The 16,795-nt window shown below is 36.9% G+C and overlaps 1 protein-coding gene across 4 annotated transcripts; it reads right to left on the bottom strand.

Annotated features, from left to right (window-relative positions):
- Positions 1 to 2,952: 2,952 nt before the first annotated feature.
- Positions 2,953 to 12,986, bottom strand: LOC119981134. Of its 4 annotated transcripts, none has more exons than XM_038824164.1 (4): positions 12,515 to 12,986; positions 9,103 to 9,474; positions 4,574 to 9,029; positions 2,953 to 3,219 (listed from the first exon to the last, which is right to left on the bottom strand). In XM_038824164.1, exons 1-3 carry the CDS (start codon positions 12,647 to 12,649, stop codon positions 4,614 to 4,616), a joined length of 4,923 nt encoding a protein of 1,640 aa, XP_038680092.1. In that variant the 5' UTR covers positions 12,650 to 12,986; the 3' UTR covers positions 2,953 to 3,219; positions 4,574 to 4,613. The 4 variants fall into 4 exon arrangements, with proteins under 4 accessions (XP_038680092.1, XP_038680091.1, XP_038680090.1 ...); XM_038824163.1 differs by lacking the exon at positions 2,953 to 3,219 and adding an exon at positions 3,569 to 3,981; XM_038824162.1 differs by lacking the exon at positions 2,953 to 3,219 and adding an exon at positions 4,030 to 4,403 and having other exon boundaries at positions 12,515 to 12,984.
- Positions 12,987 to 16,795: the final 3,809 nt, after the last annotated feature.

Genomic DNA, 16,795 nt, shown 5'->3' with positions numbered 1-16,795 from the left:
TTATAACTAAATGCACATAAAAAACTGTAACATATATATATTACATACATATATATATATATATATATATATTTATAATTGAATTTTTTTCTTTTTTTTTGTTTTTATTAATTTTTTTAATTATTATTTTCCTTTCTAATTTTTGTGTAAAGAAAAGATAAATGATTTTTTTTAATATTAATTTGATAATTTTTTAAAACATAGACAATAATTTATTCAAGCACATGAACAAAAGTTTCGTAAGAAGATTTGATGTAGCCAATGCAGTTGCGCAAGTATGCCTATAGTGAACCATCCAGGTGTGATGGGAAGCATTGGATAATCCCTTGTCAAACCAACTTTGACGTAGTGATTACCATTTACATGCCCTATAGCGATGGCAACGCGCTGATAGGGTGGTGGAGAAGCTGTATGTAGTGGTAGATATGTCCAACTGTCTACATGATGAAGAACATGCAATATCACATTGTATGCAGAAGCAATCAACAAACCCATGTCTGGCATTGTCATCCAGTGCTCAAATGGTGCTACAATATCATCTCGAAAAAAGTTCAATGAGCGTTCAACACTATATGCACTCTCTTTACCGTCAAGTATTTCGACATATTGTTTTCAAAATGCGTCTAACTCTGCCATCAAGTGATACCGGACATTGGGTCATTCATCTTCCCCATGACCAAGACACATAACTATTGATCGAAAGCCGCAATTTCCATCAGCTTTTACATGTTGTACGTCCCTAATGTAAGGATGTAGTATAGCTGGAAACTTAAGAATATAGGATTGTAAAGAGTAGTTTTTCTTTCTCGGCATCGAACTTCCTTGTGTAGAGAGAGATTGAGTATTGTAAATAGCGGAGCAACTATGTCTCACTGGTCCATTAGAGTGGAAAAAATTGTACTCAAAGATGTTTGATTCGGGGAGTCCGGATAAGGAACTATGTCTGTGAGGCTCCCGAGGCTGAACAAAATCACTCCCATCAACAGCCGATGCAGCTGGATTGTTGAACCCAATCGATCAACGATTGTCGTGATTTGAACACCCTGATAATGTGTTAGTCTTCTTTTGATAATGTGTTATTCATTCAACATAACAAAAGAGCTCATATTTTGCTTGACTAAAACATTATACCATATTAGTTTCAAATTCACCTCAATCGTCAACTTCGATATTATCTGTCATCTCGTCTGTATGTTCGTCTTCTTGCTTTATTTCGATTGAGATAAAATCACCCTATCAACAATATAATTTACACTGAGTATTTGCAGAAAAACACTAAATAAAAAATATTTACTTAAAAATATTAAATCAGTCTTTGTATTTACATGTTCACTTGAACTGCTTGGCAAGTGGTAGTCGAAAAGATCGCTCAAGTAATCCATATCCACAACATGTGGAGGCTTATATTGTTACGTGTACATGAACGACTACTGCACAATGAAAACTTGAAACCGATGAAATGAACATACAGAGACTGTTGTACTGGAGGATATACACATAGAAAGAAAGAGATATATATAGGTGGATATGGTGTGGGTGAAATCGTGAAAGATTACAGGTGGTCAAAAATCCAGCCCAGAGGTGGAAGTGCCTGTTGAGAGAGAGGAGATAGACTACACAGATTCTCATATGGTTTATGCCAACAGTAGCGGCATGCTCATGAATAGTAATCAATCTTTCCGTTCAACGAATCTTTTCTACCCATCCTTTATACATGAGACACACGCAAAATGTACAAATTATTTGATTGATTGATGAGATGGGATAGGGGGTTTGTATAGAGTTATAGGGGGTTCGAATAGTGTAACCTGGGGAATATTTGGAAGAAAATATTGAATGCTTTTGATGGTCGGTTAATTAATAGGATGCACATATTTGGCTTTTTTTATTATTGTGTTTATACCAAAAATGGTCTCCAGTCATATGTGGACACGTGACAATGAAAGACCCATAATTTGCAATGACCAACCAATTTTTAGCTGACACATGACGAGGATAGGGAAATTTTGGATTATGTTGTTCATTTTGCAAGTAAATTCGATGCTAACTGACCTGAAATTCAAGATGTAGTTGATGAAAATCAAGCTTGTCCGAATATTTATGTCTAAAAAGGCTATAAACTATGTATATTTTGTCTTAATTGTTTAAATTTCGATTTAAAACAATTTGCTGATCAAAAACCAAATTTTTAGATAGATAAATGCAAATAAGTGTAGAAGAAGTTAGAGTTTGTTGGTTATACGTTCCTGAATTCTCTCAAAACACATTTTCAACATCCGCACGACAACTAGATACCTAAAGCTGATCGTCCTACACTTTGAGAAAGCAAGAGTATTCTCACGTCCAATTGTACAGGAGTACTACTGAGATGGCGGTTGTTAACCATTTCCATTTAATTGCAAGAACGAGGCCTACAATCCAGGAAGGTGGAGAAAGGCACAGGTTCCTAATGTTTCCACATCCATCATGAAGAATGAGCACGACCCATGATGTTCACCATTATGTCCACTAACTAGAGATTCTTGCAATTATGAAGCACTTTGACCCAACAACCAACCTTAGCAATAAGCAAGATAACAGTTCCGCAAGATTCCTCACTCCTATCCCCAATTGTCGAAATCACGCACAAGATGTCTAAGCCATTAGCATTTTAAATCATTTATGGAAGTTTTCGAAAGGAAAAAAGGAATATTGAATACTCTTTATGATTGATAAATAAGTACTTAATTAGCATTCAATTTGATTGAGAATTTTCCATCATTTAAATATCTGGTCATTAATTTCCTTCCCATCACCAGTTTCCATATCCGCAATAGTTTACTATTTTTCCCTGAGTAGATAGTATTTATATTTTACCTCATTACTTTCCAGATGCTGACTACTTTCCTCACCTACAATTCATTGACCATTTTAGAGAACCAAATATATCCTTTTAGAAATTATGATTTCTAAGACTGCATAAAGAACAAAACACTAAATCCAAAAGAAAAATATTAAACGCTAGGATCACCCTTGTGTTCATGAACCCCTTCTTCTTTTTGTCTGAGGAAGTGACTGCCACCTAGGCATCCTATATTTGACCCTGGCTTGGGACAACCCAGTCCACAGGCATGACCAAGTTTTGCTCAGTCTCCATGAACCAGGAATGACAAGCACATTTACTCCAACCATCTTATGAAAAATTCAGTAACTCATCGCGCCAAAATCCACAGCCAAAAACTGGACACCAACCAAAAAAAAATGAAGGCACAGTTGAAGAAGCAATTTTTAAGGGAACAAAGCTCAACCACAGAACCACTTTCTTAGCCCACAACCAGAATATATCAGACAAAAACACATGGATTGAAGGTCAACATTTTATGGGTTCAAAGGCATGACATAATAAGCTCTTACACGTGCAACCACAGATATATAATATAATAACAGACGTGCAACTAAATGGATCCATTTACACCATGAGCATATTACTAGGTTTTATCCTATACATTCAAAAAAAAAAACAAACAATAGGTTGAGTTGTAATACAAGTCCCTGCTCAAGAGAAAGGGACCAATAAAGTGCTCAACAATCCAAAAAATAATAATTGTAGAACTGAAAATTCTGCAAGAACTTTTACATATCCCACATGGTATCAGAAGCAATTTCACACATTACATCCCCCGATTAACCAGTAAAATAAATGAAATAATTATGACTTCGCAACATAGGAAAAGAAGGATCATAACCCACAAAAGGAGCCCCAAGGAATCAAACAGTACCCTTTCATTGCATAGATATTTGGAGAGAGAAGGCAATCAAGTGCCCAAATTTTACATAGAATAAAGGTCTATGCTTCCTCATCACAATTTTTTTTTTAAAAAGACCATTGTCTTGAACATTGTTGGCCAGATTATACGAGCATTCAAACTTTCACGATCAGCTGAAAATAAAATCTATTTGAACACAGCACCCCAGATCAAGCACCAAAATTTGCCAACCACTCTGTAATAATGGAAAACCGAGAAGCAACATAAAGTAACAAGATTGCACTTCGAAAAGGGATTCTAATTAAAGCAATTTCCTGATCCAACCCCATTATTGATAGGCTTTGTTTCTTACCCAAAGGTATAAATTGTCAATTCACTGAACAGTATGGGCACAAATTTCAAATGTCTGGGCAACTCAGAAAGGCATGCTTTCGAACACTTAAAATATCTACAAAGGAGGAAGTGACCTGCAGTCCCTCAGATCAATTCAATAAAAATTAAAAAGCTTGAAGACCCAAACAGATTCTTTGGAGGATACAACTGATACAGCAAAAGGGCCAGGGGTCGGAGATAATGAAAAACATCGAAGAACTCACTCACCACCCCATCATTGGGTATTGATCTTTAGGTGTTGAACAAAGCCCCATCCTCAAGAAACTGACATACAAAACATCACAACTAGGTGAACAGATACACCTAATGACAGAATTATGCACAACTTTTGTCTGAGGAGGGGAAGTGGGGGTGAAGAGAAAGCATTTAATGAAAAAGGTGCAGTGCAGGAACGGGAACAAGAAAACTAAGTGGGTTATACATCAGAAACTTACAAGCTTTCATGGATCCTCCGGATTCTGTCATTTTGAATTCCTATCGCCATGATGACTGCTTGTAACCCTCCCATCCTCCGTCTGGCTCCTTCCTCTTTAAAGCACTACCACCTGCTACCTGATAAAATTGTGCATGCTCCTCGACTAGAGCCTGTGAATTGGCAACAGACAGTTGCCTAGGTGCAATAGAAGGCATATCCTCTCTTCCTTCTATATCTGGGGCCAGAGGTCCAGCATTGAGGTCTAGACCCTGACCTCCCCATTTCCTACTGCTGTCACCACCATTATGGCTGCCATCAGCAAGGGTAACAACATACGGCCTTGGGTAATTAGATGGGAGTGCGCCAGGAGGTCCTAATAATTGTGAATGCACAGCAGGGAACCAAATCCTCCCACCAGATGACGAATCCACATGTGCCGATGAACCAACAGGAAAAGTGGCGGAGGGAAGAGGAAAGCTCGTTCCAAAAGGGAAGACAGGATACTGAAATGGAGTAGAAGGGAAGGGAACCGCTGGAGAAGATGACAACACCGATCCCCTGTAAACATCAGGACTAAATGGTGTGCTACTATTATTTGGGGCCACCATCCTCTGAGGCCTACCAGGAGCAATTATTGGAAAAGACTGCTCCCTCTCAGGCAAGATAGGTGGAATTGATACTGCAGGATAAGTGTTTGATGGAGTAAACCATGTTGAAATGTTTCCCATATGATGATTATTCATCCGAAGCACAGGCACAGGTGGCTGTGATGGCACAATATTCCTTGCACGCCGACTAAATGGTGATGGCTCTGCACCCATCTCATCAACAGCAGGCCCATCATTCAAATCGAAATCCCTGCAGGTATTCCCCTCACCTTTAAGAAAACCAGCTGATGATGATTTGACTGCTGGAAGTGTAAATTCCACTCTCTGACCACTGCTTGTTAAGCTGTTTCCCATATCAATAGCCTCATCGATTCCATTCAAATCAAGATCAAGTCCTCCAGAGGGACGACTAGGGCCAGAACCAATGAGTTCACCCACCACATTGCAACTATTTGTAAGCCCTTGCACAGAACTTGTATCTTGAGCAGCAGACTGACATGCTAAATCCTCAATGACTCTTTCATCTGGTACATTCAAGTCAAAATCCAGTAAAGGGCGATTGGGCCTGCCAGCAGTAGGATCTGGAAGAGATACGCTAGTTAAACCCAATGACATATCTAAAATCTTTCTAGGTTCAGCTGGCCGAAATGCACTTGTTGCAGCCGATCCTTTCCAACCAAGTTCTCCTTTACTCCTCAATAAATCCTCTGGTGGAACAAAGGGCCCCTTAGCAGCAGCAGCCACAGTAATCGATGCAGGCAGGCCACTAGATACAGAAGAAACAGCAAAAGGGAAAGGGCTAATCAATGGAATGGAAGCAGAAGATGAAGGTGATATTAAGTTATTTGTGTCCCCGTATTTTGTATCATCAGCATTAAAGCCTTCATTCAGATCAAACTCTACTTTCGCATCTGCATTAACCCTACCAGTAGAAGAGAGAGAAGAACCATCTGCAGAGGCAGACATACATTCCTCAGCTTCATTATTTCCGCTAGCAGTCAACTTGGAGCCCTTTGACCCTGCATGGCGTTCTGCTTCTGGCTTGGGAGGTGCAGATCCAGAACCATGGAGATCACTTGCATCATTTCCTTCTACATTATTGCTCAAATGTTCACCCTTGTTATTGATAATAGGTGAACAGTCACCAGCTCCAGTACAATGCTCCGGACTTGAATCAGCATTTTCATCCGGCGCAGTTGATTGCTTGTGACAGCTATTGACATGACTTCCAGCATTGATTTCCTCCTCAGTCTTTTCCTCGTAACAATTTTCCACATCATTCATATCTTTACCCAAACCGGAAGGACGAGGCACTTCCTCATCCACTCCTTTTACAGTCTCGGAGTTCGTCATCACAGAATATGGCTTCTGCTCTGTCTGCATAATGCTCCTCAACCCTTCAGCAACATTTTTTCTCTCACCATCAGTTGCTAAAGATTGATACAAGGATGATCCTTCAACAGCTACCGGCTTAAGATCCAAACTTGACACATCTAACTTTTCTTCTGTTAACAATGAATTGCTCGCATCTGGTTTAATATCTAGACCACAATCTGTGCTCACTTCAACACCTGCACTTTTATCCTTAGGTTCTCCACTTTCTTCACCGTTCGAGGCCTTCTCCACAGAGCTCACATAGGGCCCATTGATAGAGGTCGTAGCTCCAGTTTCCTTCATTTTTCCATCATTTTCGATACATGGGTCTACAGTTTGATGCCAATCCATATCATAAGAATTTGAAAATCCATTGAGCTCTTTGGTAGAATTCCCATAAGAGAACACAGCAGCACTTTTTCCATCTGCACACTTAGGCCCATGTTTCTCCTGTTCACAGGGCCCATCAGGAGTAAGACTACCAACTTGTGCACGGTCATCTCCAGCTGACGATTTCAATTTTGAAACATGGCCAGTCATAGAGTTATCCAGCGCAAGGTTGTTTCTTACAGGAGAATTAGATGGTGAAATCACTTCGGATTTGGACATCTCTTCAGTAGCCACACTCGCAAGCAGATTCATCCCAACATCATCCCCAGCTGACACAGATGCATTTGCTTCAGAGTAGTTTACACAACTGTCAACCAAAGCATTTATGGAGCTAAAAGAAGCATCATTCAATTTCCCAGATTTTTTTTCATTTCCTGAAGGTGAATAAACAGCCCTAGACACTTCTGCCAACTTCTTAGAATCATCACCAGCCCTACAGCGCTCCTCTGGAACAGCAGCAGGTGACGGATCTCCCTCATCAGAGCCAGTCAGCAAATCCTTGAAATCATTACTCTGCCATGACTCATTATTCACAATGAAAGGAGCATTAGCTTGATAAGCATCATTTTTGTCCATCAAGTTACGATCAAATTGATAATTCTTCTCCAAAAGCACAGGAGAAGTAGCTCTTCCATTCATGAATGAAGGGTCCTCAAAGGATCCCCCGCTGGCACTTCGCACAGGACTATGTACTCGATTTGGAATCTTGACTATAAGTTTTTGAGAAGTTTTCTCAACCAGAGGCTCATCAAGTGCCTTTTCGCACGTCAAACTGGACTGTAATACCTTTTCTGTAGGATTTCTGTTCCCAGAATTACTACTTGACCCAGCTTCCCTCTGTAACCCTGATAGAGTTGTCCCAGGGAAACCATTGACTGATTTACGATTCCTTGAAGAAACAACAGTACTCTTATTCACTGTCATCGAACCAGCAGTTGCGCTTCGTGCGTCATCCTTAACAACAACTCCACTTTTTGCATGGTCACCAGAACAAGACTGACTATTAGTATGTGACTGACTAGAACTGCTACTTTTCTCATCCCTTGCTGTTGTTAATGGGATATCAGAGGTTCCAGCAGCAGCTGCATTTCGGGCCTGTCCATCGTTTGCATTCTTACTTGCATATACAGGAGATTGTGCTGATCTCATTGATCCCAGAGAAGCTGAAGCAGGCCTGGTTGTAACATCACCCTGAACCAGCTTAACTGAAGCTGGTTTAAAAGCCGAAAGCTGTGTAACTGAATTATTTATGGCAACCTCAGAAGTTCCACTTGACTGTCTGTTTTCTCCATGAGATATTTCAGGAATACGGGGTCTTGCTGACCAGGGGACAGCAGGATTTGAAACAGACTTTGCATCAATCTCAGCTTCAACACGTTTCTTCCAGGTATCAACTAAACTCCTTGATTTCTTCTGAATTTCAACGTTCTTATGCGAACGTAGATGATTCACAGACTTTCCAATGTTACACATCTGTAGGGCATCAAGATCAACAGGAAGCTTATCTAGGGCACGGAGTAAAACAAGGAGAAACTCCTCCACAGATTTATCACTATCCTTGGGGCTATTACCATCACCAATCTTCCCTTTATGGATCTCCTGGAGCCATTCATCAAATACAGGCAAACCCTTGAGCTGCACAAATTTACTTAGGCAGTCCAACTTATCTGTGGCTGCTACAACACTAGCAAGTATCGAACGCCCAACCAAGTCTATTTTTTTCTCATTTCTTCTGGGGAGCATGAGTTGCACTAACTTCTCTACCCCCTCAGAATCCACAAGCCCTCCTTTTTCTGTAATTTTAGCAATCTCAGACTTTAAGATGCCATCTGCTCTGCAATTGCCAGAATCTCCATCATGATATTTCATCAAACGATCTCGTTTGCCAGGCTCAGAGCCCTGATCCTCCCGCTCCCTTTTCTTTCCCTTAACTTGAGAAGGAAAGGCGGAAGCACTGGTTTGTATGGTATCAGAACCGGGTTTCAACTGTGATGTTGGTGTTGGGCCATTCATCGGCTTTGGAGAACGGCCGCCAGGCTGCACTGTTGCATGCATTTCAACACGAGTCTTGTACAATAATTGGTCTATTTCTTCCTGCCACTCCTGTAAACAAGTAGCATGTTAACAACTAAATATATATGATTTAAAGCATCAATACTAAGAGTAAGAAACCCACATCAATAAAATCTTTATCAGTTAGCCACCATAAACACTTGTTTGTAATGTCATACACACGGCGGCAAACAAGTGAGAAAATCCCTGAAGAAAGTTCGACACCTTTCGGAAGGAACACAACTTTACACGGATGAAGTAAGGATGCAGCTGGGATTTCATCCCTGTGAAAAGAATAAAATATCTCGTTTGGCGCAGCTTCCAACAGGATGCCTTTGCCAAGCTTTACTTCACCAGGTCGATAAAGCCAATTCACTCCTAGCTTTAAATTTTTCTCTTTACCAGAAATCAGTGAGCGAATTATTCCAATGAAAGGTGGGGAATCCTGAGGTGGTTTGAAGAGAGCACAGTCACCAACACTTATCTTGCGTCCATCCTGTAGAGGCAAGAAGTGAAACATTAGTCAACCATAAAAAAGAACTTATGTACAAAAACCCCCAAACAAAGTTTTAAGAGATGATCATATAAGATGATAAAAAGGTTAGAAAAGCCATACAGATTCTGCATCCTATAAAACGAAGCAAAATAATTACAACAGACTATAATTGATAGCCATTCTTTTCAATAGAATCTCATTGAACAGGTCTATCAATGGTAATTACTAACCATCTAGTCATTAATAGAGATAGTCATGGCCAGTTTAGTGAACATGTCCAAGACATGATATACTCAACCATAATAAGGCATAAAAAACAATTCAACTGCCATTGTGTGAGATTCAAGAGATGTGAACACCAGCTCAAATTATAAAACCATCCTATAACATGTTCCCCCAATCATCATATGCTCAGAATTTAAGCAATTGCACTTGTCAGCTTTCTCAAGTACATAAAAGTTGTCAAGTGCATGGAGGGACTGTGGGGGGCAACCACACCGACTGCACATCAGACCACAATGGTTAAGAGAAAAAAGTCACAATCATAACCAACGACAAAATTATTTACATATACCAGCTTTTAAATTCAAAAAATTAAGCCTTTTTTTTCTTTCAGCATGATAAAAAAAATGTATATCCATTTAACACTTTTTAGTATACCATACCTGCACAACATGTGTGCTCTACAAAGAACAACCTAATGAAAAATTTCTTGCTCGTACAAACGTTCTTTCCATCCACATATCTATCACTGACACAAACTAATAAATGAAAATTCAACAATCTACCAACACATTAATCAGAGAATTTGATGAGGTCTCGAATTTATCAAAGAAATAGACTTCTAGACAACCCATATGTTGCCTATTCTTGTGAAAATCACTAGCTAAAAGGTACCACAACTTAATTTCTTAACAATAAATTACCTTGAAGACTGACATGAAATATGATTACTTAATTGCAACACCTGGCTTCTATGCTGCCACAAGACATATATTATCAAGTTGAAAGAAACTCCAAATTTCTTTCCAAAGGTTATTAACAAACACAAAATCAAGCACTTCATTTTTTTCCCCGTAGAAGAGAAAGTGAAGAGGCAGGCACACACACATCTTTCATGAAAGCAACAACAATTGCCACTGACAGATTTGCATTTCCGAGAACATATACCATGAGAGAGTGCAAATTTAAGAAAACATCGACAAAAAAATATGCCAAAAGCTCAAATTACGAAAGTACATGCCAAACCCAAAAGTCGTGCATAAGGTTTCACAAATTTTCAACATGTTACATCATGCTCCAACAACGTTACTTTTAGCCATTTAAATATCTAACAGAATGGTTAGATGTATATCTCTAGCATAAACCAGTTCAACCGTGCTTGGATCTATAATAAAATTTTACCACACAAAAAAAAACAAAAACAAAACTCTAGCATAAATTAATATAAGTGAGTGCAAATAGAAAATAAAAGGTTAAGTAATGTGGGAACCTATGCTTTGTGCTAATTTGGATTACTGACGAAATTGATGCAGCCAGAGAGGCATATACAATTGACAAATTTATATACAATAATTTATTTTATGGTTATATATAATGATTCACAAAGGAAAAAAGTCCAATTTAAAATGACAAAAATTTATGATTCTTTTTAAAGCGCTGGATAAGCTGAACAAGCACTTCTTCCCCCTCAACCTGTCAAGAGGCAGAAATCCAAGCAAGCTTTCCTTCTTCTTTTTTAATGTTTATCAAAGAAAATACTTTGTTGCGAATGAACAAGATATTGAGAAATTGTCCATACGTAAAATCATAATTATTGATACGAGCATTTTCCACAGAAAAAGGGAATCTTTTGTAGAAGTGATGTGGATTCTTCAAGAATCGAAGTCGATTTTCTTTATAAAAATAAATATCAATGAACTTATATGAAATGGTTTCACGGGATTCGGCCAATTGTCTTGATCGTGGGATATCATTGAGAAATAGGAATCCATCTTATCAAAAGATTTCCCGCAATTATTTCTAGTATGGAATGAGTCAATCATCCAGTATGGCGTGGTAATGATGATATCAGTACAACCAGATATCTATATTAAAATTACAGAAAAATCCATCATATATCTTGCTACAGAATTTATCTAGGGGCATCCTATCACACTGCTTTCTAACATGTGAAGCCAAGCCTCTACAAGACTACAACAATTACATTATATATTTTACATAAAAAGAATCCTGAGTGGCTGAGTCACAATATCAATCTCATACAAAGGCTTTCAAAATTCAAATTCAAGTATTACCAAACAACATTTCCAACAAGAACCAGGAAAATCACCTAAAATTAATAATATCAAACTTGCTCATACAATGAGATTTTATAAGATGCTTCTTTAAGCAGTTTCAATAAGCACAAGTAATGCAAAACAAAGCCTAAGCCTTATTGCTTCAGTGGAATTTATTAAAATTTTCATACGAATTGAATTATGACATGAATACAGTACACTAACATTAGTCCTAAAACCCAAAAACAACCTCCAACGGCGAAAAACCTTGCTATACTTCTGCCAACAAAGTTCCCCAATCCCCATAAATAAGAAGCTTCTATGAATCTACCAAGAATCCCACCAGTGACTAGACCAACTTCTCATTCCCTGTCGCATTGGAACCAACATGATATCCCATCAACAATTCAAAAGATAATTTAAAAAACCATAAAATTGATAGAAACTGATTAAAACTTGTAACCTCCTGATTCAGTAAAATCATTATTCATGAATCAATACACGATACATGATTCTTAAGAACAAAAATGATATCACAATTTGGATTTTGTAAGACCATGAAAAAGCCACAGAAGCATGATGGTTCAGCACCCATTTTTTCGCTAATCAAGGAAACAGCCCAAATAACCAATACCGATCACAACATCATACATAAATTGTTTCTTCTTTGACACAAACCTGCGAAATGTCAGAAAACCACCCAAAACAAAAAAGAAAAACTCGAAAGCCTGACCAAAAAAAAAATCCGAAAAAGATAATACCTTGGAAAACGAATTACGCGGAGAGGAAAACAGAGACGAAGAAGAACCATCACCAGCTACACTCGCAGTGCTGGGAAAAGGTCCTATCCACATGTGCAGATCCCGTTTCTTCTCCTCACCTTCCAGTCCACGCATAGCCTTGCATTTTCCCCAATTCCAGCCTCGATCCTGAATTCAATTGCAGCGAGTACCATCAATCCTCTACTGTTTAATCACAAAACCCCTCCGAAATTTCACCAATTCGAAACCCTAGATCCACCCAGCAACAAAATAGCGTCGACCATCAGCTGCGAACACGCGAAACCCTAACCTTTGACCTCCGCGAAATTGGTAGAATTGCGATTATTGCGCTTCTTAACAACTAAGAAAAACCAATCTAATACACGGTCAGATCCGTCGCTACGGAGATAGAAAACCGAGCAGCCTTTCCATCTATCGGGACAGAATTTAAGAATGAAATGGCAAAAAGAAAGGGAAGTACCTGAATACGGTTCCGGTCAAACCGTGGGGCTGGCAAATAAACCCGCACCCGATATTTAAGACCCGATTAGTTTATGGGTACGGATATGGGTGCACAAAATGATGGGCGAATTGGTTTAGGTCGGATATTTCATGTAAACTGTGTCTACCTGTGCTTTGTGCAGTCCGTGTTATGAACTTTATTATTTAATATAAATCAACCAAAAAAAATTAGATAAGTGTTTAAAAAAATTAACATGCTTTTAAAAATGGTAAGTAACAATAGAATATCAGTAAACCATAAGTGTTGTTTATGTTGAACCAACTAATTATAGAAGAAACAAAACCTTTTACATATCATTAATACTAGGAGATGTCTCTACTCTGGAAAACAAAGGCAACATAAGAACTCGAGGGAGCAAGTATGTAGAAATCTAAATAAATACTAAACATGAAGCAAACACAAAAGGAAAATAAAGAAATTGCATAAGTTCTCTCAGAAATAGAATTCCAAACGAAAATGGAGTTTCACGATCTTTGGTTTTGAAGTCAATCCAGCATTTGATACATTAAATGAGAAAACATCAGCACGATGCTTCCTAAACAAACCACCAAGACCTAGAATGCAAGCTATGCATGTGTATATTAATGTAATGGGAGTTAAAAAAAATCCATTAAAACTCGTAATAGGCCTAAAGTTCTTAACATTTTGGATAATCTCTAACACGTTAGAGAAGGCAAAGAAGATAGAGACACAACTTTACAACTAATTATGTCATGATATTTATAAATTTAATACCCGCATACTAATGACATACCAAAAGTTTAAACTAATGCACAAAATGATGGGCGAGTTGGTTACGGTGTCATTCTTGTTTTTAGAGGTCGGATATTTCATGTAAACTGTGCCTACCCGCGCTTTATGCAGTCCGTGTTATGAACTTTATTATCTAATATAAATCAACCAAAAAATTTATATAAGCGTTTAAAAAAATTAACATGCTTTTAAAAATGATAGGTAGCAATAGAATATCAGTAAACCAGAAGTATTGTTTATTTTGAACCAACTAATTATAGAAGAAACAAAACCTTTTACGTATCATTAATAGTGGGATATGTCTCTACTCGGGAAAACAAAGGCAACATAAGAACTCAAGGGAGCAAGTATGTAGAAATCTAGATAAATACTAAACATGAAGCAAACACATAAGGAAAATAAAGAAATTGCATAAGTTCTCTCAGAAATAGATCAGCACGGTGCTTCCTAAACAATGCACCAAGACCTAGAATGCAAGCCATGCATGAGGATATTAATGTAATAGGAGTTAAAAAAATCCATTAAAACTTGTAATAGACCTAAAGTTCTTAACATTTTGGATAATCTCTAACACGTTAGAGAAGGCAAAGAAGATAGAGACACAACTTAACAACCAATTATGTCATGATATTTATAGATTTAACACTCACATACTAATGACATACCAAAAGTTTAAACTAATGCACTCAATAAAACCTAAAATTCTTCTAATATTACTGCTTTGAGACCAAGCTATTATGGCATCAATCTTGCTTGTCAATTTTAAAGATTTTGGATGAGTTACATCAGGAATACCTATCAATTTATTATTACATGTTAATTTCACTCTAAAAAGGTGATTGAATTGGCCTATCTGCTCATAGATTTATAAGCAGAACAATAATAACTATGGGATGTTCTTTGCATGAGGGTGTTCATACTAGAGATTGCATGTTAAATCTAGGACACTATACACCCAATTTGGGATGAAAGTTCAATAACTTTAAACCTATCAATCCATGCTACAATTCTTAGGATTCAATACAAACCAATCGACTGTTGGATTCTGCTGGCATAGCTTGAGTGTAGTTTTGCTCTAATATCTGATAATGGGACCCAATTCAATATCAACACTTGAAATAACAAAATATCGATAGAGAACTATAATGTCAAAACATCAAGCACTAATTACTCCATAGCCCATATTACAAAGTTTCCATCATCATATAGGGATGGGAAAAAAAACCTACCCAAACACTACCCGCAGAGTTCCTGATTCGTTTAAAATCCAAAAATCGATTTTATAGGGTTTGAAAACGGTTTTGGTTTTGATTTTCAAACCCGTCATGGTTTAGGATCGAATTTGGTTTTTGGTACTTGGTTTAGAAAACCAGAATCGTTTAATAAAAAATCATATTTATATCTACCCATAGATGTACTAAAAAACTATGTAATCTGAATATTTGATTAAATATGGTATTTTGATTACATTGATGGAAACATGACATAAAGACAAAAGTAACTTTCGCTAATCTCATCCTCTTGAATGCTACATTTTCCGAAACCTTGTTATGCAGCTTTGACCATTTAGCAACATCAATTAAAATTATTAAATGATATATAAATATAGAAAATCATAAACATAATGGATAATTATAATTTTTAATATAATACAATATCCATAAAATACAAGTAAGGATAGATACAATCAAACAGGTGTATATATGTAAAATTGAAAAGGAATCATGATAATTGTATTATCTCATAAGTATTCAATTATATTTTATGTATAAGGATAAATATGGAAATCAAGAAAAGAATTACAATTCTTTTATAAGAGCGATTATAGATGAGTGATATTGAAGCAGGGTAGTTTGGGAAAATAACTGATATTGGATTACCATTCATCATCATCAACCAAACACTGAAAAATGGAATTGCTTGTAATCTTGTTAACTACATTTCGATTACTTGTAATGCTATTCACATTACCATCGCAATATTATGAACCAAATGGGCTCTAATTTGAATTCTCAAAATGATATAACATTACAAGATAAAGTATACTTAGTATTAAGAGAATTATAATTAATTATTGATTTTGTTACTTTATTCTATTTTTAATGCATGATTCGAGTTTTGTATTCGAGTTTAGGGCTGGTTTGAATTTGGATTTGTGAGTTTAAAAACAATTATCCGACCATTAATGGAAAATTTTGGAAAAAAAATTAAAAATTAAATGGTAAAAGGGTACTCGATGGTAAATAGTTATGGAACAGTTCCGGTTTTGAAAATTTACATGGTTTTTTACACTTTTTGGTATAGAGTACTTTAAATGAAAACTATTTTAGTACTCCCTAATTGGACGGGTACCCGACCCGTTGTCATCCCTATGAGCGTATACTTTATAGCCAATCAATCCAAATGAAAATGCTCACTTTAGATGCAACTGCATAAGGAAGACAAAGAAATCATGACAATTTTATTTAAAAACTTTAAATGACTTAAACAATTTTTGAGAGATTACTTGCATATATAGATATAATATAATTTATGAGATCGGATTTTATATCCCTTCTATTTAGCCTTTTTTTTGGTTCTCTTTAATTGTTCACAATTCATTTTGTTATTCCTAATAAAGAAACATGTATGAACAAATTACTCTTATTTTCAAAGATTTAAATTCTTTATAATTTTGAATTACTTCGCAGATATAAAAGATCAAGAATTTAAACATAGCAAGTAGCATTATTTTGGAAAATTAAGGTTCACACTTTCTAATTCCCGCACTTCCCTTAGTGGTCAAAGTCCAATCACAATGGCATATTTGCCGAACTCCCTTTCATTATTTGCAACAGTTTCAACAACTTTAGGCATGTAAAAAGCATGTCCTTGTTGAAGATGTAGTTTACTACTTGAATAAGCTTTCCATCCTTATGCCCTGACATAATCATAAAATTCAAGTGATCTTTGCCCCTATCATCCATCCATCCTTATTTCCTGGCAATTTAACATAATAATCATCG

The sequence above is a fragment of the Tripterygium wilfordii genome, chromosome 16 (assembly GCF_013401445.1).
Source record: "Tripterygium wilfordii isolate XIE 37 chromosome 16, ASM1340144v1, whole genome shotgun sequence".
Taxonomy (NCBI): Eukaryota; Viridiplantae; Streptophyta; class Magnoliopsida; order Celastrales; family Celastraceae; genus Tripterygium; species Tripterygium wilfordii.
Note: the sequence above shows the minus strand (reverse complement) of the source record. Positions and strands in the feature narration are given on the sequence as shown.

Excerpts from the sequence above, each read along its gene's own strand:
- LOC119981134 (XM_038824164.1), bottom strand. The coding sequence starts at position 12,649 with ATGCGTGGACTGGAAGGTGAGGAGAAGAAACGGGATCTGCACATGTGG. Across the intron at positions 9,475-12,514 it reads CGCGTAATTCGTTTTCCAAG|GATGGACGCAAGATAAGTGT; the intron begins GTATTATCTTTT and ends TTGCCTCTACAG. Across the intron at positions 9,030-9,102 it reads CTGATAAAGATTTTATTGAT|GAGTGGCAGGAAGAAATAGA; the intron begins GTGGGTTTCTTA and ends ACTTGTTTACAG.